The sequence below is a fragment of the Anopheles arabiensis genome, chromosome 3 (genome assembly GCF_016920715.1).
Source record: "Anopheles arabiensis isolate DONGOLA chromosome 3, AaraD3, whole genome shotgun sequence".
Taxonomy (NCBI): domain Eukaryota; kingdom Metazoa; phylum Arthropoda; class Insecta; order Diptera; family Culicidae; genus Anopheles; species Anopheles arabiensis.
In genome coordinates, this window is record NC_053518.1 from 21,092,039 (window position 1) to 21,117,693 (window position 25,655).

The 25,655-nt window shown below is 45.9% G+C and overlaps 2 protein-coding genes across 2 annotated transcripts in view; both read right to left on the reverse strand.

Moving 5' to 3' along the window:
* Nucleotides 1-448: 448 nt before the first annotated feature.
* LOC120901820 (probable serine/threonine-protein kinase MARK-B) lies at nt 449-4,677 on the reverse strand. The gene is made up of 4 exons (XM_040310112.1): nt 3,665-4,677; nt 2,840-3,531; nt 1,953-2,764; nt 449-1,882 (listed from the first exon to the last, which is right to left on the reverse strand). The coding sequence occupies exons 1-4, from the start codon at nt 4,073-4,075 to the stop codon at nt 1,110-1,112; spliced, it is 2,688 nt and encodes an 895-aa protein (XP_040166046.1). The 5' UTR covers nt 4,076-4,677; the 3' UTR covers nt 449-1,109.
* Nucleotides 4,678-14,496: 9,819 nt separating this feature from the next.
* LOC120899516 (negative elongation factor A) overlaps nt 14,497-25,655 on the reverse strand; it is a 214,164-nt gene continuing 203,005 nt past the window's right edge. Inside the window, exons 4-7 of the mRNA XM_040305467.1 lie at nt 15,978-16,583; nt 15,314-15,866; nt 15,106-15,233; nt 14,497-15,030 (exon numbers count right to left, since the gene is read on the reverse strand). Of these exons, the coding sequence (XP_040161401.1) occupies nt 14,497-15,030; nt 15,106-15,233; nt 15,314-15,866; nt 15,978-16,583 (1,821 nt within the window). The remainder of the gene's footprint in view (nt 15,031-15,105; nt 15,234-15,313; nt 15,867-15,977; nt 16,584-25,655) is intronic.

The window sequence follows — 25,655 nt, forward strand, 5'->3', positions numbered from 1 at the left end:
AAAAATTTCCCATCACTAATTCAAAAATCTGTATCGATGCATGGATCTTTAGAGATTCGATTCCAGATTCAAATCACTCATCGCTGAAGATTATAACGAATGAATCTCAATGAAAGATTCATGAAACCCAACACTAAAAAAATCGACAAAAAAGGTAAACACAACCCCTTTCCTTAGAAACAGCGGCGCGTCGCAACACGCGACGTAAACAAAGCACAACCTTAGCAAGCAATTCCACCGAAGCAGAGCCTGCGATTGCATGAAATGATGCAACCAACGGTTGCTTTGACGTATTTCACGATATTGAGAAAATACAGATGGCGCGATGTTTGAAGCTCTGTTCGCACGTGTTAACGACCGTTTCTCAATATTTTACAAAATTGCGCAATGTTATAAATATTAAAGCTTAACTGTGACTAAAAAACTACACTCATAAACGCCCGAATCGTTCAATATATAAAGCATAATAGTTAGTAATTTGTTTTTTTTTCCAGTTCGTGAAAATTCTTTCCATTCAATAACATAAAAAATATATATAGTTTAATTATTTTTCCAATAAATCATAAAAGAGCCTGTTCTCGCTCGCCATCCTTCGAAAGAGGACTAAATAAAATAAATCCGTGTGTTTTCTGCGGATGGGAACGAGGATTACCTTGCCCCGCCTTTCCTAGCTAAACGTGAGTGAGAAAGTTAAACCCCCTCCCCCCCGGCGAGCGTGCGCCACAAACCAATTAGTGAGTGTGATTGAACACGCTAATTTAACGCAAACGAGTGTGTCGCCAATAATGGGCAATAATAGGCCGGGGAAAGCCCCGGGAGCAAAACGAAAAACGGAGCGACTACAATTTACTAATGAGCTAATGAATTCAGTCGAGTCAGTCGAGAAAAAAGAACCCAAAACAAAACGCCTGTTAAAAGGGTGAGCTAATGAAGGTGACACGGGAACGGGAACGCACCATCATTCCGCGGTTGTGTCGGCTGCCGAGATAGTTCACTAATGTTTTTTACCCTAGCTAGCTTCCCGATGTTTTTGCCTCTCCGTCCTCTCTCTCTCTATTTCAATCCCGGAAACCATTACGGACCAAGGGGAGAAAAAGGAGACTAAGAAGCTAAGCCCGCTGGTGAAAGTACTTGTCGTTGTAGCCAGCGATGCGGAGCAGCAGGCTGAGGAACTGCTGCCTGTCACGGGTTTGCTCGGCCCGGATCACGATCTGCCCGTTGCACGCCTCCATCCGCACGCCGAGCTGGCGCAGCAGCTCGAGCAGATTGTTGACGCGCTGCTCCGGATCGATGCTGCCGCCCCCGTCCGGCGACCGGAACACGCTGGCCACCCAGTCGACGGTGCGCAGATGGATGATCAGATACGCCACTATCTTGTCCGCCATGTCCGCCGTAATGATGCCATTAAAATCGAGCCCGATGGCGACACCACCAACACCAACGATCGCCACTGTGGGATCATTTTCCGGTGCCACCGATGCTACCGGTGGGCGTGGATTGTTCCCACCCGGCGGGCGGTTGTTCTGCGATATGTAGTTCATGATGGCGTACAGCCGCTGGGCGGCCGGTGTTAGCGTCCCTAGCGGGGGTCGTCTTGTCGTACCGTTGCCCGGCGGTCGCTGCTGTTCGGGGCCGCCCATCGGAATATCACCTTGGACCGCCGGACCGTTAATGATTAACGGTGGCGAGGAGGAGGATTGTTGTTGCGGTGGTTGCGTTCCCTCGCCCGAACGGACCATCCGCACCGTTTGGCTAACGCTCACCAGTCGTGGGAGCGATGGATTGGTCGAACCATTAGGGGCAGCGCTCGAGCCGTTGTTCGCGGTACCGGGTTCAGTGCGAATTCTTTCCATACGCGCACGATTTGCCGCATTGGAAGAACCTAAAAAGAAGAGCATGTATTAATAAATGGTACTTATTTCGTCATTCTTTCGCATTCCCCCACCACTCACCAACACTGTGCACGGCAGCGATCGCGGCGGCAACGGCTCTCGCCGCACTGTTGTACGAGCTGGCGGTGTACTGTAGATTCAGGTTGAAGTTGAACCGGCTCCAGTTCCGACTGCCCGCGCTGGCCAGCGACTGCCCGTCGCCCGCAGCGGGAATGGTAATGGTGGCGGCCGGTGTATGCGTCCGTCGGCCACCATTAACCCCTGAAAGTGACCCGGTAGCTGGGCGCGTTTGCGATTCGCGCGACGTGACATGGATGGGGGAGGAGGCAGACGACGACGAACCTTCCCCACCGGTCGGAGGGATGAACCGGTACGTCGTCGTCTTCACCTTGTACGTACGGTCGGGCTTGGTGTGCTTGGCGGAGGACGACGTTTCCCCGTCCCGGACGTTCGCTTCCAGCGTGCGGGAAAACTGTTCCGTGCTCAGCTCGAACCGGGGCGTCGGGGGTTTGGACGAGGCGTCCTTTTCACCCTCCACCGCCGTCGGTCGGTCAACGTCCATCGGTTCCGGGGGGGATGAGAAGGAACCGAACGGTTCCTTGCTGGCCGGCATCGATTGATCAATGACGAGCTGCTGCTGCTGCTCGGCGGCAGTGGTGGGTAGGGTGGGTGCTATCTGTGGGGCTGCTGACAGTGCCACTTCCGCCGCCACTTCCGGCACGAGCTGATCGCAGTTAGTGCGCGGCCGGCGGAACTTGCGCAAGCTTTGCTCCAGCTCGATGCGCACCTCGGTTGCGGTCAGCCGCTCGTCCGGGCTGAGCGTCAGCATGCGCTTGATGAGGCTTTTCGTCTCGTGCGTAGTGTTGAAGCCACTGTTTTGAAGAAAAAAAACATTGTATTATTGGAGCGTCGTCTTTCCAATAAGATTTTTTGCCACTCAAACCTACCTCGGAATGCTGTAATCCGCCTCACGGATCTTCCGAAACAACGCGGACGGTGTCGTGTCCAGAAACGGAAACTTCCCGTACACGATCGTGTACAGTATCACCCCGAGGGCCCACATATCGGACGGCTTCCCCCTGTACGGCTTCCCCCCTAGCACGTCGGGCGAAATGTACGCCGGGCTGCCGCGCTGATCGAACAAACACTCCTGCTCGTTGATCAAATGCTTGCCGAGAAAGAAGTTCGTCAGCACGATGCGCCCCGTCCGCCGGTCCAGCACAATATTGTTCAGCTTCAGATCGCGATGGATGATGTTGCGGGCGTGCAGCTGCTCCACCACCTTCACCACCTCGTAGAACAGCTCGAGCGCGTCCCGCTCGCTCAGCCGGGCGACGGAAATGTGCCGCTGCAGGCTAATGTACGCGCCCGATTCGTCACAGAACTCGTGCGCATGCACACAGTCTAGCACGAGTATTAACCGCCGCCGGATGCGCCCGGTGTAGATCGATGCCATCGTACCGTCGTCCCGCTCGATCTGCCGCTCCTCGAACGCGTAATCGCTGAAGAAGCCGTGCTGGTGGATGACGCCCTCCAGATCGTCCAGCATCGAGAGCAGCGTGAACTCGTTGTGCAGCAGCACCTTGCCCTGGAGCGTTTCTTTGTCCACGATTTCCGTTTCCGGATCGAAGCTGAGAATCTGTGAGGCAGAGAGAGAAAACACACACCAACAACAGTTACTTGCTGCACTCACTCATTCACTCACTCGCCCATAACCTAATTAACGAAGCAGGCCTTGGCGCTTTGGGTGCTGACTGTGGATGATACCGTACCTTGAGCAGATAGAACTCGTTGGTGCCCTGCCGGCGGGCCAGATACTGCGTCTGCGGCACGCCCGGGCTCGTCCCCAGCTCGTACCCGATCACAAAGTCGCCCGCCTTCCGGCAGCGCTTCCGCTCGACCGGCGTACCGTACCGCGGGATTTCGCAATCGAGCAAAACATTGCCCGTCTGGCCGCGCACGATCCGCCGCGCGTACTTGCTCATGTTGGCCGTCGCATCCTCCGCACCGTCCCGGTCGCCCGCCCCTACCGCGGCACCCTCGTCCGGGACGGGTCCATTCACCGGCCGCTGGCCGTCCTCGATCGTCGGCACCTGCTGGTCCGTTCGGAACTTTTTCGCACGAAACCCATTGCCACTGTCCGCTGTTGGTCGCTTGCCAGGCTGTTTGCGTGCACGGAACATGTCCCACACCGGACTCCGACTTCCTTGGCAGAGCAATGGGGAAACGCGGGCAGGGCAGAGGGAATGATGCAAACTCGATGCGATGTGATGGTGTACTCTGTTGGTGGGGTGCCGCGCTGCTCTGCACCAAGCTTATCTACGCTCCTGCCAACCTGCTTGGAACGGAGGGGTAAGGAACGAACGGGAGGGGGGAGGGGCTTTGCTGCTCGCTACACACACTTCCTCGCACTTGCTCGGTCTCGCTCACACACGAACACCGTCGTTCACTGTTACAGCAACATTCGACGCAATTGTTCCCTTCTCGCACACACACACACTCCACAGACCCCGTTCCCGTTTCCGTACAGCACCACACCGCCGCGCGCCACCCCACCCACACACCCACAAACTCAGACGGCTCTCGAACGCAACAAACGGCGTTACGGTAAACCCGTCCGGAAAGCCAGATTTGCAGCAGGGAAATGAGCTGGCAGGGCAGCGGGAGGCTTGCTTTTGGGAAAGTGGCCTGCACGGGAAAGCGAAAAGAGCGTCACGAAATTTGGGCCAGTTATTTCGACAGCTGTTGAAAACACAAGCGACCGTGGGCGCTCCGGACGGTCATCGCCGTTGAGGCCGAACGGAGTGACGTTTCCGGGTTGGGTTGTTTTTGTTATTTTTTATTTGCATTTATGAATTTTCACACAAATAATTGGTGCAGAGAGCTGTTTTCAGGCTGAAATGAATGGTAAAATTAGATAAATGTTAAAATCAGTCTCATCTCTTCAACGTGCAATCATTTTGAACGTTTTTAAATGTGTTTAATTTCTAGCGACTGGGGGGTAGGAATGTGACATCTGTCAAATTTTAAACTCGCTGGATGCAATTTTGAACTGACAGTTGTACATACTCTTTATTGGTGAGGCGTAAGTAAACAAAGAGAAAGAATTTAAAAAAAACCAATGGAATGTCCACAATTCACTGAAACTTGCACTATTTGGAAGAATAGTTGATTTGTACAGATTCCAGGGCTGCAAAACTTGAACGATTCTCTTTACTTTGATGTGTACGTTCAATTAAAATTATTTAAACTTGATTAAAACCGGTCTCGTGGTACAGTCGCCAATTTGCACGACTTAACAACATGCCCGTCAAGGGTTCAAGCCCCAATTGGACCGTAGCCCCATACGTGTAGGACTGACTTATCCTGCTATGGCCTGCCCAAATAGCCAGCTCGAACTCGATAACTGATTTGAGGCTGTTTAACTGATAACTGATTTCAGGCTGTTGAGGGCGGAAAAAAATATTCCGATGTCATACTTTGTGGCTGATTGAAAGATAAGAGGTACTTTTCGGAACGATGGAGCTTTTTATCAAGCACTTGGTACTCTCTGGAACCTAGCAGCTGGTTACCCAAGTGCCACAAATCCACTAAACGACCACTAAACGACTCAAGCTCTCAACCTAAACGGAATATAGAAAGACTTCGTTTAGACGACGGCAAACGACTCATGCAAAAATAGCAAAAAGCTGATGGCGCCATCTGTTGGTGGGATATCCACGCTTGAAGAGCTTTTTCATTCCCACTGTACTGTTGTATGGTTTCGCATTGAAGTTATGCATGCTTAACTAATACTAAACTCCAATGAGAGATCCATTTGTACAAAAGCAAGAGCGAATTGAATAATTATCGATGGTGTTGAACCGTGTATCTGACCTGACCACACGACCATTCTTATAGATTTTTGGGAAAGTCAAAAGGCTATATAGGTCATGATTAGATGAAGATTGTCGAAACACATTGCCAGAAAAGAACGGCAATATAATGATGACTTATAATACGGCATGGGGTTTATGGGTTCAAGTCCCAAATGGAAAGCGCAGCCATACGTAGGACTGACTATCCTGCTATGGGGGGTAATCCATAAGTCACTGAAAGCCATACCCACAAGTGGTAGGCCTTGATCGACAACGGTTGTTGAGCCAAAGAAGAAGAGATTTGACTTTTCAGTCGTTTAAGCTTAATCTGTGCCACTTGGGTCAAAACCATACTGGTTCAGGAACTGATCATGTCCTCATTTATCTAAATATTTTCAATCTTCTCGTTAAAAATAAAATGCAATAAACATTCTCAACGGAGGTGATTTTTTGAAATTTTTATTCATAAAAAATATTTGTTAAATCCTATCGCTTCGATTTCTTACTTTTAAGTTGTTGTTGTTTTTTCATGTCTGTCTGTGTGTGTGCTTTAGTGTATGCGTGTGTAAGTAGTTTTAGTTTGTGTTTCTAAGTTTTTCCTTTCCTCTGTTAGTTAATGCTTTCTTTTATCGCGTTTCGCTTTTATGCGTTGTTTTGCTTTCTCTTTCTTTCTTTTTCTTGTTTTCTCTACCGCTTTAAGTGTCGCTTCAATAACTTTCTCATCGTGTTTAGCAAATATATATTTTATATATAATTGGATTGATTGGTAATATAGGTTCCGTTTTGTTTTTGTTTGCTTTGTGTTTTTTTGCATCTCTCACTAACGCTAATGCCTTCGCTGCTACTAGAGGCTTGCGCTTTAAACGTTGTATCACTAGTTGTAAGTAGTTTTTCTGGGTTTGTTTTTTTATGTCCCGTTTTTTTCTTTTTTTTCTTGCTTTGTTTGGGACGTGCTTTTAGCATGTGTGTTTTGTGTTTAACTTGTTCTTAACAATCTTTTTGTTTCTTTATTTTTACCCCAATCTTCCGGCACGAATGTTGTATGCGTTTTGCTTTCTAGTTTATTTGCTTTTTTGTTTCCTTTTTTGTTGTTGTTGCACCATATCTTGTGTGTGTTTTTTTACTTCTCCTGTCGAAGAAAGCTCTATAAACTAATGTTCTCTGCTACGCTGTAAATCTCTCGCTATAGCGCTAGCTTCACTTTCCGATTGTTCTAGTACCGGGTTTGGTGAGTGAAAAGCAAATTCTTTCCTTTAGGAATACTTTCTATTTTTGTCTCTACGTGTGTGTGTTTTTTATGATAAACGTAACGTGTGTGTGTGTTTGTGTGAGAGTGTGGAACCTGAACTTTCTTTAAACTCTTATAAGTTAACATCTCCGTTGATGCGCTTGAGCTTGAGTAATAGTGAACAGTTGTCGCTTGTTTGGGGTTTTTTTTCAATATCTTGTCCTAGGGAAGATTTGCTGGACTGTCTTATTGGTGCTGCTGCTTGCTTCTACCATCACTCATTGATATCGGTCTTGTGAAGGTATTCTAAACTAAGCATTAGAACTATCCCAGATCTACAGAAGATTAAATTGGTGAAAAATACTACCTTTTTACTGGTGCTTCTTTATGATCACGAGTTTGGTTCCTCTCCAAAAAGGCTCCGATTCATGCTGGTATGCTTAGGGTTGAATGGCGGAATGCTTCGTTTACGAAATAACGGGCAAAAACGGGTTGATAGAGGCAGTATCCATGTAAGGAAAAAATGGTAGCTCCTTCTATTGCATCAGATAATCTAATAATAGGAGCTCTTTTTTTTGTTAAATCTCTATGTCAGTCACTACAATTCATTTATGTTTGAGTGTGTGTGTGTATGTGTTTTGTGGATAACTGTTGTTACTGTGTGGGCTGTGGTGAAAGCAACTGTTAGTACTAATAGAGTGGAGCTATTGTTTTAACGGCATTTTATGTTCTTGACCCATCATTTTGATCACAGTTCGATCGACTGTGTTCAAATTACTTGCATGATTCAGAGTTATTCCTAAATAATGTGTTTTTCTTCTTCTTCTTATTTTATTTTCTGTCCTTATCTCCTCTATTTACAAGTGTGTGTGTGTTAAGGCATTCGTGCAAAAATTGAAGCATTTTTCCATATTTTAATTTCCATATTTGTGTGATACTGTTTTACTCGTTTCCTAATTGCTCGTATGTGTTTGTTTGTTTCTTTCTTCTGTTTTTTTTGCTTGTTTTTTATTTGTGTTTCACTCGTTCTCCATCTATAGCTCGAACTATTTTACTTTAACTCAACCACTAATAGTTTGTAGATTTTGAAAATCTTTGCTTGCACTTACTCTTAATAATGCTTTCCGCGTACTTTCTCCGTTTTTTCTCCCTCTTTCTCGTAATGTATAAATATAATATGTTCCACTTTGAATTTGTTCATGTGTTTAACCATTTTGCGTTCAACGTTCCAATCTCGCCAAATGTTTAAACGTGTTTGACGTTTGTTTTCTTAGCTTTAGCCTTCGCTTAGCGCAGATTATCCGCGATACTTAAAAAAAATATCAGTAACTCTAATGGGTTGCACCTTTCACGTTGCATTCAACCAGGTTGTTTTCCCCCCTTTCGCTTAACCTTAATATGAGCTTAAAAACAAGTAAGTATGTGATTGTGTGAATTTTCCCCAAAAAGATTGATGCACTCACAATAAGCCGATGCGTGCCACCGTGAGCGAGTGTTGCATTGTAACTTCCTTTCTCGTGTCTCGTGTCTGGTTCTGCTGGTGCTTTCTTCATCTTCTTCATCAGTCTGTCGCTAAAAGCCGTTAATGGATCACATATGTTGTTCGCTCTTTATTTCTCTCTCTCTTATTTGCTTGTTATTTGCTCCCCTAAAAATTTGATTCGGTTTCGAATTTGAATTGTCTGCTTGCCTTCCACTTTGCAGCTACGTTGTTCTGTACTAAAAACTGAAAAAAGGAATGTTTTAAAATAAGATGCTGAAATGCTGAAAAGATAATAAAATAAAGTAAAGCAGTGGATATCATTTAACATTTATAATAATAAAAAAGAAAAAAAAAATACATAACAAAGATAAACAGATAAAACTAGATAAAAATGGTTATAAAAAAAACAACAACATAACGAGATTCAATTAAAAACTTGTTTATATTTTTTGCAAAAAATACGATTTTCTTACTAAAAAAACGATAAAAATAATATTAATAAAATAATTCATAATAGTTACACTAACGAGAGTAAGTAGACCGAGGCGATAGTGGGACCCACTGTGCGCCGTGTGCCGTTTATGTGTGTGTGTTGGGGGGTGGTAAAATTATTCAGGATTCGGGAAGTCTGCTGGGGTGTTGGCCCTTCTTCTTCTTTTTTTGCTGGCCAGTTTTGTTTATGTTTGCTTGTAAACGCAGAAAGGTAGTAGCAATTAAAAGATAAACTTTCTTAAACTTATCGTAACTTCTGCATCGTACAACTGCTGTCAATTCTTTGCTCCTACTTTCTTTCTATCTCTCACTCCCCTCCGGCACTATCTTAGTAGCACTTTAAATACTAAAACATAAAACGGGCCACATTTTTGTTCATTTCGGGCCACATTAGAGCTGTAGAGGGCTGCAAATAATACCTACACAGAAACACAGGACAGCACATTATACATAATAATCATAGTAGTAGTAGTAATAGTAGTAATAGTAGTAGAAGTATAAGCAGCAATAAAGTGTGCCAGCTCTGAGTATGATTCCGCAATTTCTTGAGAGCAATGCTTGTTTGTCGTGGTTCGGGTTGAGTCCACTTTCATTTTCTCCTTTTAAGTTAAGCCTTATAAGACTTCGTCCTACCTCACATCATATATCATGGTTTAAATTCTTTGTTTCTTTGCGTGTGCTGTATATGCGCACTCTCTCTCTCTCGCTTACAATTTTCAGTTTTCTTACAATGCATTTTTACGCGCTTGTTAATCTCATTAATGCACAATCTCATCCTGTGCTCGCTGTAAACCAACCGAGCGCCGAGGATCGGGAAAGCTTGGGACGATGTGTTAAAAACCAAAATACATACAACTATGGGCGAAAGCTTAACACTCTATAATGATAAAATGAAACGAAATCTTTCATGCGAATGCCAGTGCCGTACGGTGCCAGCAAGCGCTACTGGCGTCATGTATGTCCGTCTGGTGGTGGTGGTGGTGGTGTGGATTGGTATGAAGCTATTAACAAAATGAATGAAGGGTTTTGGTTAGGCGAAGCCATGGAAGGAATACTTTCATTTCGTTTTTTTTTTACTACTTACAATGCTAAAATGAGTTAAAAATGACAATTCTGCGCACCATTGTTTTCCCCCCGCATCATTCAAACCGTTCCTACGATTTGTCCAATTTGGCAGGCATTTGATGGTGGGGATGGTGGGAGTTGTTAGCGAGGAGTCTGTTGTTTAGTGCCATCTTTTTCTTCCCAACAAAAAAAAAAAGATCGAGCATCAAAACGGCGATAATCAAACGCAGTACTGGAAATGTGAGCTGCCATGATCTTCAATCTCCCACACACTTTTGTTTTTTTAAAATATCTTCTAACAAATAAATACATGCACGCACAACCGGGCGCAAATGAAAACATGAAAGCAGATGGTTGCACTATGATGATGATTTAAATTGGGAAAAGCCTAATCTTAAGTGTTAGCGAACTGATGCGAAATGATGATGAAAAGCGACGGGCTCAGCACGATCACTTCGTAAACCGTCCTTGCTAAAAGTACAACTTTACAGCTCAATTCAATCTTACTTATAGGGTCCCTGTGTGTGTGTATGTGTTTGATTTTAGATTTGTTTTTACCGAGCCTAATAGTTATTCACAAATTGAGTGACGTGTATTGGGCGAGATGACCCTTTCCCTTAACTGTACAGCGTGTAAACTATGAAATGGTTCCACATCCACACAAGATGGATGTAAGTATGCGTGTGTGCTTATGTGTTGCTCTAAGCTCAAAACAATACTGCCTTGTTACGAAAATATCTTAAATTGGGGTTTGCCCGGTTGACGAAAGGATGCAACCATCCCCGCCATTTGCCTAACCCAGCAGGACGTTCGACGGCAGCAAATGCTCATCGATCGTTGATCGCCGCTCGTTCATCAAATGGATTTGAATAATTTAACACATGAACTATACTATTGGTGAATAGAATTACAATGAAGACATAGAGAGATAGAGGGAGAGTGGGAACGGGGCTTTTAAAACATATGACGGGGGTTTATCCTACTTTCGAGAAACGTTGGAGATCGCTGGCGTTAAACAAAATAAAAAGAAAAATCAAACTAACTTTTCTGTTAGTTATTTTGGCCAATTAGTTGTTTTTGAAGTAAACAAAACGAAGCTAATTACAATAGAGACGGTAGAGAACCACTCAGGTTACTGTTTCATGATCGCTCTTGTTCGGTGTGCGCTCCTCTTGCTAGGCAAGAATGGGTTTAAATTTTACTGGAAAACAATTTTCAGCCAAAAAATCGCTCGAATCACTCGTTTGCCGACTCGTTTAGTACAGTCGTTCGTTTTTTAGTACAACTCGCCGCAAATAGTTTGAAAAGACAACATTTAAACTTTCAAACGAATGATTGGTGGTGTGCAAGCAAACCGAATGCAAACCAAACAAATAAAAATCTGTACATTATATCAAAGTTTCGAAGAAAATGAAAAACGTAAATAAAACGGAATCAAAAGGAAACATCATACCGACATACAACAAAAAAACGTAAGTAAAAAACGACACCTGCACCGAGAGGCAGAGGTGTCAAACCTACACGCTAGCACTTAACAATTACTGACACGCATATTTCTTGCTTTAGCTGCAATATACTGCGGGATATCCTGTCAACTTAACAACTAGAGGCAATCGTTGGGAGGAAGAGAATGCTTCTCCGTAGCGTATCATTAGTAAAGTAAAACAAACAAAAAAAAAACTGGTAAACAACTGGTCAAGCATACAAAGCATATGTCCGGTTTTACTATATCCCACTCCTCATACACTCACACATTTGGCGCAACATCTTCACTGTTTCCATGCCTAACACAACCGCGTCTTGTATACTGTACAAATCTTGTGTGAGTGTTTGATTCGGGGGATCACCGTGCACTTTTTCATTACCTTCTCTTGCCATACGAGCAAGTCCCATTTTCTTTTGTTGCTTTTTGGATAGTTGGTTCGACTTGTGTTCGACTGGCCCTTCGTTAAGCATTGTTGTGCAATGTGTTTTTGCTTGTTTCGTTTGCTGGTAATGGTCTGTGGCGTTTTATGCAGATGGAAAAAGGGTAATATCTCTGCTAAAAGGGTAATATCTGCTGGCATTCGTTTTCCATTCCTTCTGCATTAAAGCTTACCGGGTGTACGTTCAGTTTTTTTCGATAAAACAAAGCTTTACTAACTGTTAAAATTAGCTGTCATGCATTGCAACACACTCATACGTTGTATGACTAAAGCTGCACTAAAAAAAAACATACTAAAGCGAACTGAAATTCCGACACGACAGGAGCAGCACTTAAATATTGGTAACCATTGGTGTAAGGATGTGCAGAGAGGGATGAAGATGAAATGACGCTGCTATTACGCTCGAAATAATACAACATTTTTGCACAGATGTGTAAGTACAGCAGAATGACGTGTCATTAATGACGGATCGGATTCGTGGATGAGTAGAGCGCACACGAAGAACTCTTGGTTTTGTAGTTGGGAGTTTGCATTAAGTGTGTTGCCTTACCAGCGGCAGCAATGCTTCAACTGTTGGCAAATTATGTACCGGATGGACCGCGTTAAAAGCTAATAATTGGAACGACGGACGGATCACTTCCCTAAATGGCTATTTCTCCTGGAGCACCAGTTTATTTTCAAGTTCAACTCTTTAGGTTCCTATGGTTTTGCGCGTCATGCGTCATGCTGTATCCACCATGCTGCTACGCTGCTCAATACTGATATCCTTATTTTCCTCTCCTCCTCAACCAAGAGTCCTTCTCGTGTGCTCTTGCGTGAGATTGCATTTGTGTGTGTGTTAAAGCTGCAATCATTAAAAGCATTAAGTTTGGCTGTACGCAATGGGTAGGTGTGCACGGGAGCGTCACCGAGCGTCGCCTTAAACGCTACACGAGCTAGAAATCTAATTAAGTCCAGGATGGTTTATCAGAGTTGGTTGTTGCACAAAATTAAACTAATATAAATTGATGTTTTAGTTCGCTTGAAATAATTAAAAAAAAAAACACGCAGCTTCCTCTAAACCGTTCAAACTGCTACTTGGTACTTGGTTAACGTTTCACTAATGAGAGTGTTTTAAGGGTTCTTTTCTCTTTGCAAAGATTCATTCCTATTTAATATCCGGCTACAAACTACGTGAGCGGCCTTCGTCTGTCATGCCTTTTTGCTGCGTAATTTACGCCCTAAGATGCTGCTGCTTTTCTACATTTTGTTCCTATTTAATTTTGATTTGTTTTTTTTTCTTATAATCTCACGTGTGTGTGTGTGTTTGTGTTTGAGTGTGTCTATGATGAGTGTTTGCATGTGTTTTAAAGTACTATTTTTTTTACTTCTCACTTCCTATTCAGCGCACAACTTCATATCGTATCACAATTGGGTATTTCTTTTTCGTTTTTTCCACTTTTTTAAACTCCCTTTAGGCGAGCCATCATTAAACAAAAAAAAAAAAAAACAGATCTTAGCCGCATAAGATGAATGTGATCAGTTAAAAGTAGCGGAAAAAATTGACATGTTAAAGCCGTTGTGCTGTTTGGCCCCCAACAAATTAAAAAAAAAAAGCTGAAGGAAGCGCATCGGAAGAGAGAAAATGTATATAATGAAGGTTAAAAAAACACATGAGAGCTAAAACAATCTTTTCTTTTAAGTTAACTTCCAAATCACAAAATAGCAATATTCTTTGTGGTCTTGTGGGAAGAGTTCTGTCCCCCACACACCCCACACCACTCTCTCTCTCTCTCTGATGCCCTGTGGCCGCTTCACGCGTTGCTTATTCTGCAAAACCTTCCTCTTCCGGTTCGCTCTGTCCACGCTCTAACGCTCTAATGCTGAAATACGCTTTTTTAAAAATGACGTTAAAATGAAACTAATCGCTAACAAAAAAAAATATATCTGTAAGTATGTACCATGCAGTATATAGGATAATCCAGGGATTGGGGAGAGTTGCTTATTTCTCTTTTAACCGTACGTACAAATCGTCACAAAGTAGGTAAAAACGGACCTTAACATATAGCTTAATTACCTTACAATGCTATACATCTCGCACGACGCCCGAACGGAGCAAAGGCGCCGTTCAATCATTATTGCTTACGTTTCTCTTCCTTTAGTGTAAGTTTTGTTGTTGCGGATTGCCTGTATCATATCACATATACTGAAGCTAATTGCCGAGGTTAGTCTCTTTGTTTTAATTACGCGTGTATTTGCATCTCGCGTGGACGTTGTAGCCTTCTTAAATTGTATTTCAATAATATTGTCCTCGTCTAGGATTTGTTTTTTCGTTTTAAAAGGTAATAAATACTGTCCTCTAGTATAATAATCATCATTATTGTCTTACGTTTGCTCTTCCACCCTCGCTACATGTATGTTGTGTTTGTCAAGTCTTGTCCTGTTGCCGAAGACTGATTGCTTGCTGCTTGTCACACCTTCATCTGTCACTCCGTCCCCATCCACGTGCCGTGGCTCACGAAGGGCGTTTTACCCTGCTGCAAGTTGTTGCCGAGGTTAGCTCTCTTTCGAATTTCTAATTGCGTCGTTGGTTTGCGTAGCTTGCTTTCATGTTCGTCTCGAGGTAGTGGAACGAGTGTACGCGTTCCCTGGTGGTCGTCGTTCTGTGCTTCATCGTGTGCAAGCGTGTTGCACCCGCAACCAACGCCACCGTGCAGGACATGTCCTTTTGCTGCGAGTTTTGCTGCTGCTGCTGCTGCTGCGGTGATTGCTGCTGGGATGGAGCCGTCGACTTGGTGGTGAGTAGCAGCTGCGGACTGCTGTTGCCCGACGCGTTGCTGTTCGTCTCGGACCGGGCGGCAGCACCGCCCTGGGGTGGAGTTTTGGCCGAGGACGAGTGTTCCGCCACCCGGAACAGTACGTTCCCGGTGGTCGCGCTCTTGCCCGTGGCAAGCTTAATTGTTGCACCGCCACCAACGACACCGACACTAATGCCATTGTTGTCGAGCGATGCGGTCGGCGAGTTGCCCTCGACGGGTGTCCGGCTGGGGCAGGACTGTTTCCGGCGACCGCCCTGGGCCGTCTGATTGTGTCGGCTAATTTCGTTTTGCTGCAGGAGAGGTAATGTTCGTTAGCAAGAGATCATTTTGGCATTACAGAGCAGTTGCTTCTGAAGAATATTTACCTTGAGCAACGTCAGCCCCGTACCCACCGGCACTACGGACGGTGCGAACTGGATGCCGAGATTTCGTGCGTTAATCATTTTCCTGAGCAATGCTGTCGCTTCATTGCCTCCACCATTCACAATGAGATCTAAAAAATAAATGGAAAACAAAATAATGTCAGCAAACTGAATCTTTCTGTACTAAGAAAAGCCCACCCCATCTACTTACTCGGATTTTGTGCCAGCGCTTGCCATAACTGTGCCATCGTCGGATCGGTCGTGTCGGCCAAACTGCCAAAGGGAAGCTGATGGACGGCAGCGGCCACCGCTGCCGCTACCACGGCCTGCTGCTGCTGGTGATGCTGCTCCTCGATCGAGTTCATGCTGTCGGGTGTTTCCCGCCCGAGCTGATCCATCTGCTGCTGCTGGTGCTGATGCAGGTGATTGTTGTTGTTGTTCAGGTGCAGACTGTTGCGCAGCTTCAGCTCGTCGGCCGCGCACTCCGAGTGGGCGTCCTGCGACGATATGTCCATCTGCAACCGGCCCGAGTCGCTGCTGTCCACGCTGTCGCTGTGCTGGCTGGCCTGGTCGTCCGCCACGGACGCGGCCAGATGCTCGATGATGTTTTCCCGCTTGATGAAGCTCTTCTTCACGAGCGTGGTGGCCGGCACGGTCGGCGTCAGCACCACGTTCGGCTCCACCTTGACGCGCTTCATCGTCAGATCCATCTCTTCGCTGCTCGGGGTACGCTTTAGATTGTTCAAAAGGTAATCGTGTGGCTGCTGTTGTTGGGAAATGGAGGAGAAATTTGCCAGTTTAGTACAAACATTTTTAGTACAATAGTTTTTAGTACAATAGTTTTTAGTACAACGCTTATTTCTAAAGGATCTTACCTTTATCACAGAAGATTTAATACTTTGCGGTTGCTGCTGATTGTTAAGGTTAATTTGATACTGTAGCGTTTGCTGCTGCTTCTGCTGCTTCTGCTCGGCAAGCAGGCTGGGCGACTGGGGGTTCGAGCTGGGCGGCGAGATGATGGCCTTTTTGCTGATGTCCATCAACACCTCGGCCGTCTCGAGGTGCTCCTTCTGCAGCTGCGTCAGGTTGCGCACCTGTATAAACGGCTGCTTTGGTTGGCTGTTCTGCTGCTGCTGTTGCTGTTGCTGTTGCTGGTGAAATATTTGCAACGGCTGTTGCTGCTCCTCCTGCTGATGGATGATGGTGGTGGTGGTGGTCGTCGTTGCTGGCTGATGTTGTAGCACGCCGGTGGAAGTAAGTTTCATACTCTCGATGGGGATCACAGACACGGCATTCGCTTCCAGGTTTTGCAGGTGCGTTTTACTAAGTACTGAGGTAACTGATTTTGTATGATTGTTGTTGTTGCGCAGGGCTTGCAGGGCGGCGATCGCGTCCTGCTCGGCCGACGCCTTGAGCGCGAGCGTCGCGGGCGACGAAGCGATCAGCTGCTCCAACTTCGCGGACGATTCGGCGAGTATTTCCTGGAGCGGGAAGAGAAAAGGTAAAGAGTGTTCGTTAGCAACATAGAGAGATAATCGGTCCATCCTAGAATACTTGGCAATGGATAATCATAATTAGAATTATTTCAATAAATCAAAGCCAGCGCGATCGTGATTCACATGGCTAATTAATTGCACCCCCTCACAGTCCTTTCACATCGCGAACACTTTTCCTTCAATCATCTCAGATTGCATCCTTCTGCAGTTCTGCCTATCTGCTGAGGGAGGGTGCGCGATTGTGTATGCGTGCGCATCCTATTTTGGCACACACTCGTGATTTCCGACTTTGAACTTTCCCGGCTCGGAACGTGATCTTGCGGTACGCTAATGATTTGCATCCTTTTTTGTGATCCTGGTGGGGGGAGTTCTTTTACTCTCTCTCTACTTTTGGCTGACACACTCAGCTGGTTTTGGTTGCTCCACCGGGTACGGCAACCTCGCTTTTGATCTTTTCCACCATCCACGGCGGTGGTGACAGCCGAGAGCTGTGCACTAAATGATTCACGCAAACGCGCACTCCCCCCTTTGCGCTAATACGCAGACGAGCGCCGCTTATTGTCGCCGCTTATTAACCTGCCGGATGAATTCCCATGATTATCTGATCCACGGAACGGTGTACACTCCGCCTCTCCATGAACGGTATGTTGACAAGCAGAGGAAACGGGCGCAATGTTTTGACAATCTCTCAATCAAAATCGATCATTCCCACCAGTTCCCGTGTTTCTTGGAGAGAATATTTCATTTTCCTGCCATTGGATGAATAACATTATAAAAAATAACTAGTTCAATCGAACTCATCTGCCCACGGATTTTGGCATGTCCCTATCCCCCATTCCCTATGATGTTAGTAGGAACATTAATAACAACCCTTAACAAGCCGATTTGACGTAGTTTTAAAGCACGGTAATAGGCCTCCCCCACCGCCATTTGTACAGGATGTATCTTGTGTTTTTAGTGTTTCTTCGCTAGAAATCGCTTTCCACACACATAATTGATCGTAAAGCGAAGTGGAAACGAAGACGGGCGCGGCGCTTTTCGCCAACACACACGCGCGCGCACCCGTTTCCGATTGATGCAATTAAATGTTTAATTAATGCAAATAATATTTACCAATAAATATGTTTGCTTCGTAAACAGGCTGACGGGCTTGTTGGGTGCTGTTGTGCTCCTGCTATAGGCCAATGACACTGGCCACTAGCCAGTATGGAGGAGGAAGTGCGTGCGACTGTGTGTGTGCGCGCGTTTTGTACCACGGCACAAAAGTAGGAAATCAGTGAAACGGGGCAAAGGAAAAATAAACATAAATACCCCGATCCGTGTACATTACACTTTTATTAGACTCTTGCAGCCGAACACCAGACCCCCCTCCCCCCCCCCAACCCACCCACATCACGTTGATGAGCGCCGTCAGGTTTTAAAGCCGTCTCTAACGAACAGGGTGATGATGATGATGAAACCGTAGCGTACTTGCTTGCTCGGTGGATCGTTATTTCCCACCCGCCACCAGGAACTCTCTGGGGTCCACAACCGGTTAGAGATTACGGCTGGGAAGAGATGCCTTTTTTGTGGTGGAGTGTGTTTCTGTTTTTGCATACATAGTTACCTCCCCCCTCCCCATCTAAACAGCTCTAAAAGCAGCAAATGGATCATTATTGGAGTCCGTTTGGAAAACTCTTCATTAGATCGTTTATGATTTTTAGTACACAGCCCCGCTGTTTATTGTTTTGGAAAGGCGGCTCGAAGCGCAGGACGGGGGGGGGGGGGGTAGTTTGGGAGTGTTGCTTCCGTTTGTGTGTGTAAATGCTGAATGGGCTGTGTTTATCATTTTATAACACACCCGTTGTTCATTTTGGAGCTAGACAAAAGGGTAGAGCAGTTCCCTCCCCCCCTTTTCTTAGTACAACTTGATTGAAGTCATGCAACTGGAACAATGCGCACAATAAAAATGCTGCGTTTTGCTTTTAATATAAATTAGACAAGATAGCGTACACACAAGGCACGCTAGTCGACAGGCACCACCACCACGCCATTACCGGGTTCAATCAGCCCTGTGTTCCACGGCACATTTGCACGCTTTATGGCAATTAATACCACAGACCGCCGATCGGATCGACAGAAGCCAATTGGCGGCCTATCGCCAATACCCCCCACCCGCTACCGACAGACTCGGATAGTTGTACTTTTACCGCGACCGGGCCCAATCGTGCAAAAAGTGACGTAAAAAGGCGTTTGCTCCAATCACGAATTTATTTAATGAACCAAAATATACAATTCAGGAAGGAAGTATGTTTGAAGGAAAAAATAAAATAAAAAACCAGACGGCGTTATAAAAAAAAACATGCTGTTGGAGACGTGAGGGGGAGAACCAAATCGTACACACCTTTGCCGCCTGCTGGCGGGTGGTGGCAACCAGTGCCGGCGGGCATATCGCGCAAGGCGCGGTGAGCATAATCGATTATGATTCGATTCACAGAAGGCGCGCGGCGACGGCGGGACCTACTCGCCCGGTAAAGGCACTAGAGAGAGAGAAAAAAACGGCTACTGCTCAGGGGGCCCCGTTCGAAAGGGAAGAGACAAGGTGCTGTGAGGTGGTAGTGCAACATAGGAAGGAACATACCGATCAAAAACTGACGATAATCAGCTAATTAAGGCTGGGGTAGTGTTCGGGCTGAAATTGAAGGAGCGTTGTACCTGATAGGGGACTGTGTGGAAAGGGACGCAGCCTTAGGATCTTTCCTACAAACACACACATGTACACCGGTAACTGTTAATTAACACGAAGCCGTTCTCTACCACCCCTCCCCATTATGGTGATTGATGTGCCGGGCCGAGTTGCCTTCCACATCCTTAATTCCAAACGCTCGCGGGTAATGGTGCGCGCGCCCGGCTCAAATTTTGGCATAAAGATCATGTGTACTATCGATCGTGGACGAGATTGATCGTGAGTGTGTGTGTGTGTGTGACTGCGGTAGATGTGGGAGAGAATCACGATCTCGAGCAAATGGAAAGGTGTAGTATAAAAATAATGATTAATTCAGCACCGGTCCGGGTCCCCTCGAGAACAAGCTCGACATTTTAAATATGGAACGACGATGGTATTGGTGGTGGTGGATGGAGCCATTTCTGTGCTGACTTCTTGGCTGTTATGAAGGCGAAAAAAAGCCACCCTTTTGCGTCGATGGAGCAAAGTCAATCGAATTTTGAACTATGGAAATTGCCATTGCAACATTACCTGTGGCGCACATACCAACATGACATGATCGGTCGCTTGTGGTGCTGTGTTCTGGCAAAAGGGTAAAACGGGAAGAGGAGACACTCATCTCCGGCTGACACTCCCGGGGAGTTGAGCTGCAGGAAGCCTCAGCCATGAGCTGATAGGAGCGGACGGATCATCGATTGGCAAACCGGGTTCTGCACAGCCCTCCTCCGCCCGAGAGAGAGAGAGAGGTGAAAGGTTAACTTGTGCCACCCGCGGGCTTTTGGCATTATTCTTGGCACGGTGATCGAACGACGTCCGGGCGCGTCCGCACCCGTTGAAAATGTCACCGAGATGTGGCCCCGTCCGGTAGATGATTAATTTTATCGGTGTGTTATTTTTCTTTTGAGGCAAAAAGGGACGAAAGTGTACCGGTGACGATGCTCAAACTCAAAGGTGGTCTGTCTCGTCAAACGATTGCAGTGGCGTATTTGAAGAAGCTTGTGTCCCAATCCAATTATGATGAAAAATAGGTGCAGTCTGCTCTGTCGATTGCATTTTCTAGCATAGAAGCTTCGATACATTCAACTGTGTTGTTGTTGTACATTAAATGTTAAATATTGTACATTAAATTACATAAGAATAGGAACAATTTCATTTTTAACGATAAATAAATCAATATTGATATGATATTGAATTTTTTATATCAGTATCATCGTCAAACGTTTATATTACAACTGATATTGAATATTTTTGCTTAGTGCTTAATATCCATCACTAATTTGTTGTAATTATAGAATCTTTTCAAAAACTCAATTTTAAGTGCATGATTTAAAACCCAAAACGCATTTTCTTGTTTGAAAGTTCCTCAATAAAAAATAAATCAAAATGTACTAGAATTTTTTATACTTTAGCATAAGATCCCAAACACCGAGCAGCTTTATTTGGACTACTTCCCTGCCTTACCGATCATATGATCAATGATCTAGAATGGTGGTAAAGTCCCGCAGCATTGGAACCGCTTGTCCCGAACGCCTCGACTGACCAGCCTGTTTCCATCGAGAGCGAAAGTGTGTATTCTGAGGCTGCTGCTGCTGCTGCTGCTCTCACACCTTCATTCATTCATTTTTATATTTTCTTCTACACGATGCGGCGCAGCGACGAAAGTTGCGAAATGGGGGAAAAATCTCATTCGCGTCGCCAACATGATCGTAAAGCCTTACACACGAACGAACCCCGCGAGCCCACCATACCCCAGTTCCAGGCTTCCAGATTTTCGTCTGCTGACCGGCTCCACCGTCCGCAACCGTTTATGTGCGCTCTTCGGGTGGAGAGTGTGGAGCAGAAAAAGCAGCATAAAGCATAGCATAGAAAGAGTGAATGGACAAACATAACCACCCAGTGATGGGATGGGGGAGGAAGAGAGCAGAAGCAGGAAAAAGAAGGCAGACACAACACAGAATACACAACAAAATGAATCAGCACGAAGGTTCGAGGATCGACCGGCTGTAAAGCAACGGCCCAGAGCACGCTTTGGGGGTGGCAGCACTATGTGTATGTGTGTTGTGTTTATGTGGTTTTCGTTGGAGGAACCCCAGAAGAAAAGCTGGGACCAGCATTATCGGGGCTAGTGGCTGGCAAGAGTGGCAAAAGGCCATCAGAACCAGCATAACGAATGGCTGCAAATGATGGAGAAGGAAGTTCCTGCTTAACGCTGGGGAGCAGTTTCGAAGGAACGCAGACCGCAGCGGATCAACAAACGTTAAGGAGAGCGGCGACGTAAGTGGTTCCGAACAGTGAAACCCCACCAAGCGACGAAGGATCGTGGGAAACTGACCGTGTGTGCGCCCGCCCGACTTTAATGCTGATCGCGCGCGTTGTGCCTTAGAGCCGCCGAACGCTTATCATCATCGATATGCGCGCGCCATCGTTTCTATTATGTAGTGCAGCGATCGTGCTCGGTACGGTTTATGTGCTCGCACACACAGTGTTGTTTGCCATTTATTTTCCTACGGGGCGCGCGCGCGCATGGAAAATGGTTTCACTTTTAGTTTTATTATTATTAGCATTTTGCTCGCACCCCCCGGAAGGAGCACTGAACCGTTCGGATTTGCCATCGATCGCAGGAGGCAAGAAAACAAAAACGGTACAATCTATCTTACGACCGTTCGGGTGCACTTGCCGCTACTGCGAGATACACCACCGTAACAAGGGCATTTGCATACTTCTGCGTATGATTTATGCTTGCAACTGCGCAACGGGGCCCGCTATAGACGCGCCGGGTATTGTGTGAGAAGTGAAAGGATTTTTTTTCGGTGATTTGTGGGTGCACCGGTAGCGGGCGAGCGGAATCTCATTTTGTGGCCTCGGATCTATTGAAGCGTACCCGGGCACCGGGCGGTCGATTGTGTAAAAATGAATATTGTAGCAGCAGCAGAGCGCCACCAACAACAATACCAATTCTTGCTCATATATTTATTCAAAACCGTCCATTTGGCGTGTGAATTCGAGGACCTGGGAACGGTTTGAGTAAGGCTCAAGTGAGAGGCTCTAGCATAGATGTTATTGCACCATACATCTGCAAGTCATATTTGCTGGACATTAAGTACAAAGTTCCTGGAAATTCTTATGTTGAAACTATTTTGAAAACTATTTCCACAAAGAGATATACAGAGATCGATCTCAATGTATATCCCTCTAGTTAAATATCCCATGAATATCACGTTCTCATAACAGTATCACAACAAAACCTATCATCAAGTATTCGAACCGTCTGTAGGTCTGTAAGTCCCCAGGATACCGAAAGCAAGGGCCAGAGATAATTCCATACACCCAAAAAACCAAACTCCCATCAATCTCATATCAATCCACATCAACCATTCGAACGAAAGAAGAAGAAGAAAAATAGAGATCATAAAATTCCAAACACAAACCAACATAATAGGCTCAGGGGTCTGCCATACCGATGCGACTGCACAGGCACCAGACCAGACTTGTCCCGAAATCTCACGCTCCTCTCATGCACGCCTTGCCCCGCGGGATGCTGGGTAAAGAAATGAATCAATTAATCATGCCCGACGGAATTCACTTCCTGTGATGCCTCTTTCACACACACACACACGCACACACCTTTATGCAGGGCTGTATCATTCAGGTTCGGCCGTTTTTGTGATAAGATGTGACGGGATGAACGGAGAGCAGCAGAGAATTTGTCGAGTCACAGACGTATCAAGATGCCTGAGGTGCTTCGGGGGAAAAGCTGACAGCACATCGGAGGGCTAGTTGCAGTTGGAATTTATTTATATCCACCGGACACACTGGACTGTCACACTGGTCTGTTTCCGGTGGCATTAGAGTAGAAAAGATTTGGAAGCGTTTGTTTTCCCCCATTCCTATTTTAATTTCGTCTAAGCTCCTCTCTATCTGTTGCCACACATTGAGGTTTGACTCGTTTTAGCACCTCCTGGATAAGAGCTGCCCCCTGTCCATTTCGTTTCTCCCCAGAAGCATAATGCTTGTGCTTCCGTGGGTACAGGAATTGTTCTGACGGTTGCTGTAAAACTGACAGAACAGTGTGGCGAGTGTAGGCAACAAATCTAGGCGACCTAGAGCGAACGGACACAAAGCGGATGTTGTTCCCGCTCCGGACACCGTGTGCTGCTCCACACCTTTTGCCACAGCAACGCAGCAGCAGGAACATTACTCACCATGATTAGGCATCTTCCGCTAACGAATGATTCGGATGAATGAACAAATGGACAAGCCCCGGACGGGGGCCTGCTGTCCTCTGGAGTGACGTACACCCGAAGGTGTACCATTCCCCGTACCCGGAGGTCGATGATTTCCATGCGATGATGAGATAGCGCGTAATTCTAGGTGCTCACCAGTACCAACCAACCCGCTTATCTCCCTTATGCGGGATAAGATAGCGACACTCCCGCCCCCACTCACTCACTCACTCACTCCCAGCCGGGGCACAGAAAAGACAAATCACCAACTTTTCGGACGAGCTAGGGCGTGATTTGGGTACTCTACGAAATCCACTTCACTCTACAATCAGTCACGGGGAGCAGAGCACACCAAGCAGAAGGCATGCGTGTGTAACATCATCCAGGTATAGGTACGCCGAGAAGGTTTGGGGAATTATCTCCGGGCCACGGATTGATGCAATCAGTCAAGTCTCGTCGTCTCGACGTCCCATCTCAGCTCGGGAGTTCGGGAGTATGTGAAGAGTTGTTCCCTGGTGTGCACGCATAATTCGATTGGAAAGCCATCCGTACGCTCGCTCCGTTTGGTTCCGGAGATATTTCCTCCACACACTGTCCGGAACGTTCGAAAATTGGATAAAAGTTCTCGGCTCGAGAGAGATGATAGTTACAGCGGTGCGCACCACCATACGGAACACGCTTGCGTTGGTATGTCTGAATTAATGGTCTGGAGTTCTTGGGAAAAAAGAAACTCCTCCGAGCGAACAAAGCACAGCCGGAAGTGCGGAGACACTAATCTGCATACAAAGCAGAACGTCCGGACGCAGTGGCGCGGTCGGCCCGTTCTGCAGACCATCTGGTTCGTGGTGCTAAGCTGATCGGTGCTCGGTTTTGTGTGTAGCGTCCTTGGGTTCTTTGTTTGTACGTTTTCGGGACGCATTGTTGGAGCAGTTCCGTTGGGAGAGCTAAGGGATTAGCTAAATAATAACGGAAAGGTTTCTATTGGGAATCAACCACGTATATGGATATTATTGATGATTTAAGTAACATTCGATTAGAGCAAAAGCTACATCGTAACATCTATTTGAGTTTTCCTGGAATTGAAGTTATCATGTTCCTGCAAAAGCATTATCATAAGTTACCATTTATAAGTCTATCTTCACTATCTCTGCTAGATGTTGTAGAATTCCAATAGTATACAAACAAGGAAAAGGAAGATATAAAAAACAACTTCTTCAGAAATCATTTGCTTGAAATGATAATGATAAAACGAAGACCTAGCGAGCTCCAAAGCAAGCAGCAGAGTGCTACAAAGCTCGAAGAGCAGGAAATGAACGTTAAATGATTGCGGTCCCAAGAACGTACGGCCAGATGACGATAGATCGGTCTGCCTTTGGGTGGTAGGGAAGCGAATTAAAATCACGTTTCCCGTGGTACGATAGCGAACGCGAGCAAAAGGCTCGGCTTAGAATATGTTTCCATACCGAATCATCCGTCACAAATGGGCTGACCGGGCGGCGGCGGCGGCACGGACGGGTGAGAAAGTGAAACGTTAAATATGCCAGAACAGCAGCGCCAAAATAAGTTTAAAAAAAACCTTCCCAAAAGTTAGCCCCGCTAGTAGCGTAATGCTACTTTTCCGCCCTGCCGCGTGGACAATGATGATCCTTCTTGCCCGCACATCCCGCCAAGCTCCAGAACTGATCAGGTGATTCTTCGGACATCAAACCATAACGAAGCCACAGGAAGGAAGGTTTTCATACAATTTGTGCCACGGCTCGCTCCGCCGTTCTTCCCCTATGTCGGTCCGTCAGGGAAGGATGGGTTTTTTTACTCTCTTCTTTTTTTTTTTGATAAATGAGATTCAAGACTTATGCGTTGATAGAACTACCGCACCTCATCATATTCAACCTATCCAGCACCATTTGCTTTACCTAACCCCTCCCGTTTTGTTCATTCCACACGCAATCACTTTGCCACGAGCAGGAAATGATCTTTGAATGGGCACCTCGTTTTATTTTCGGAGCAACAGGAATGTGTTCCCCCCCTTCGTGGAATAATGTGTGTAAGCATCAAGTGGAAGTTGGGCCTTTTTTGTTGTTATGCTGTGTTGGTTACTGCGTTAGCTCGTACGTATCTTTGCGTACTTGG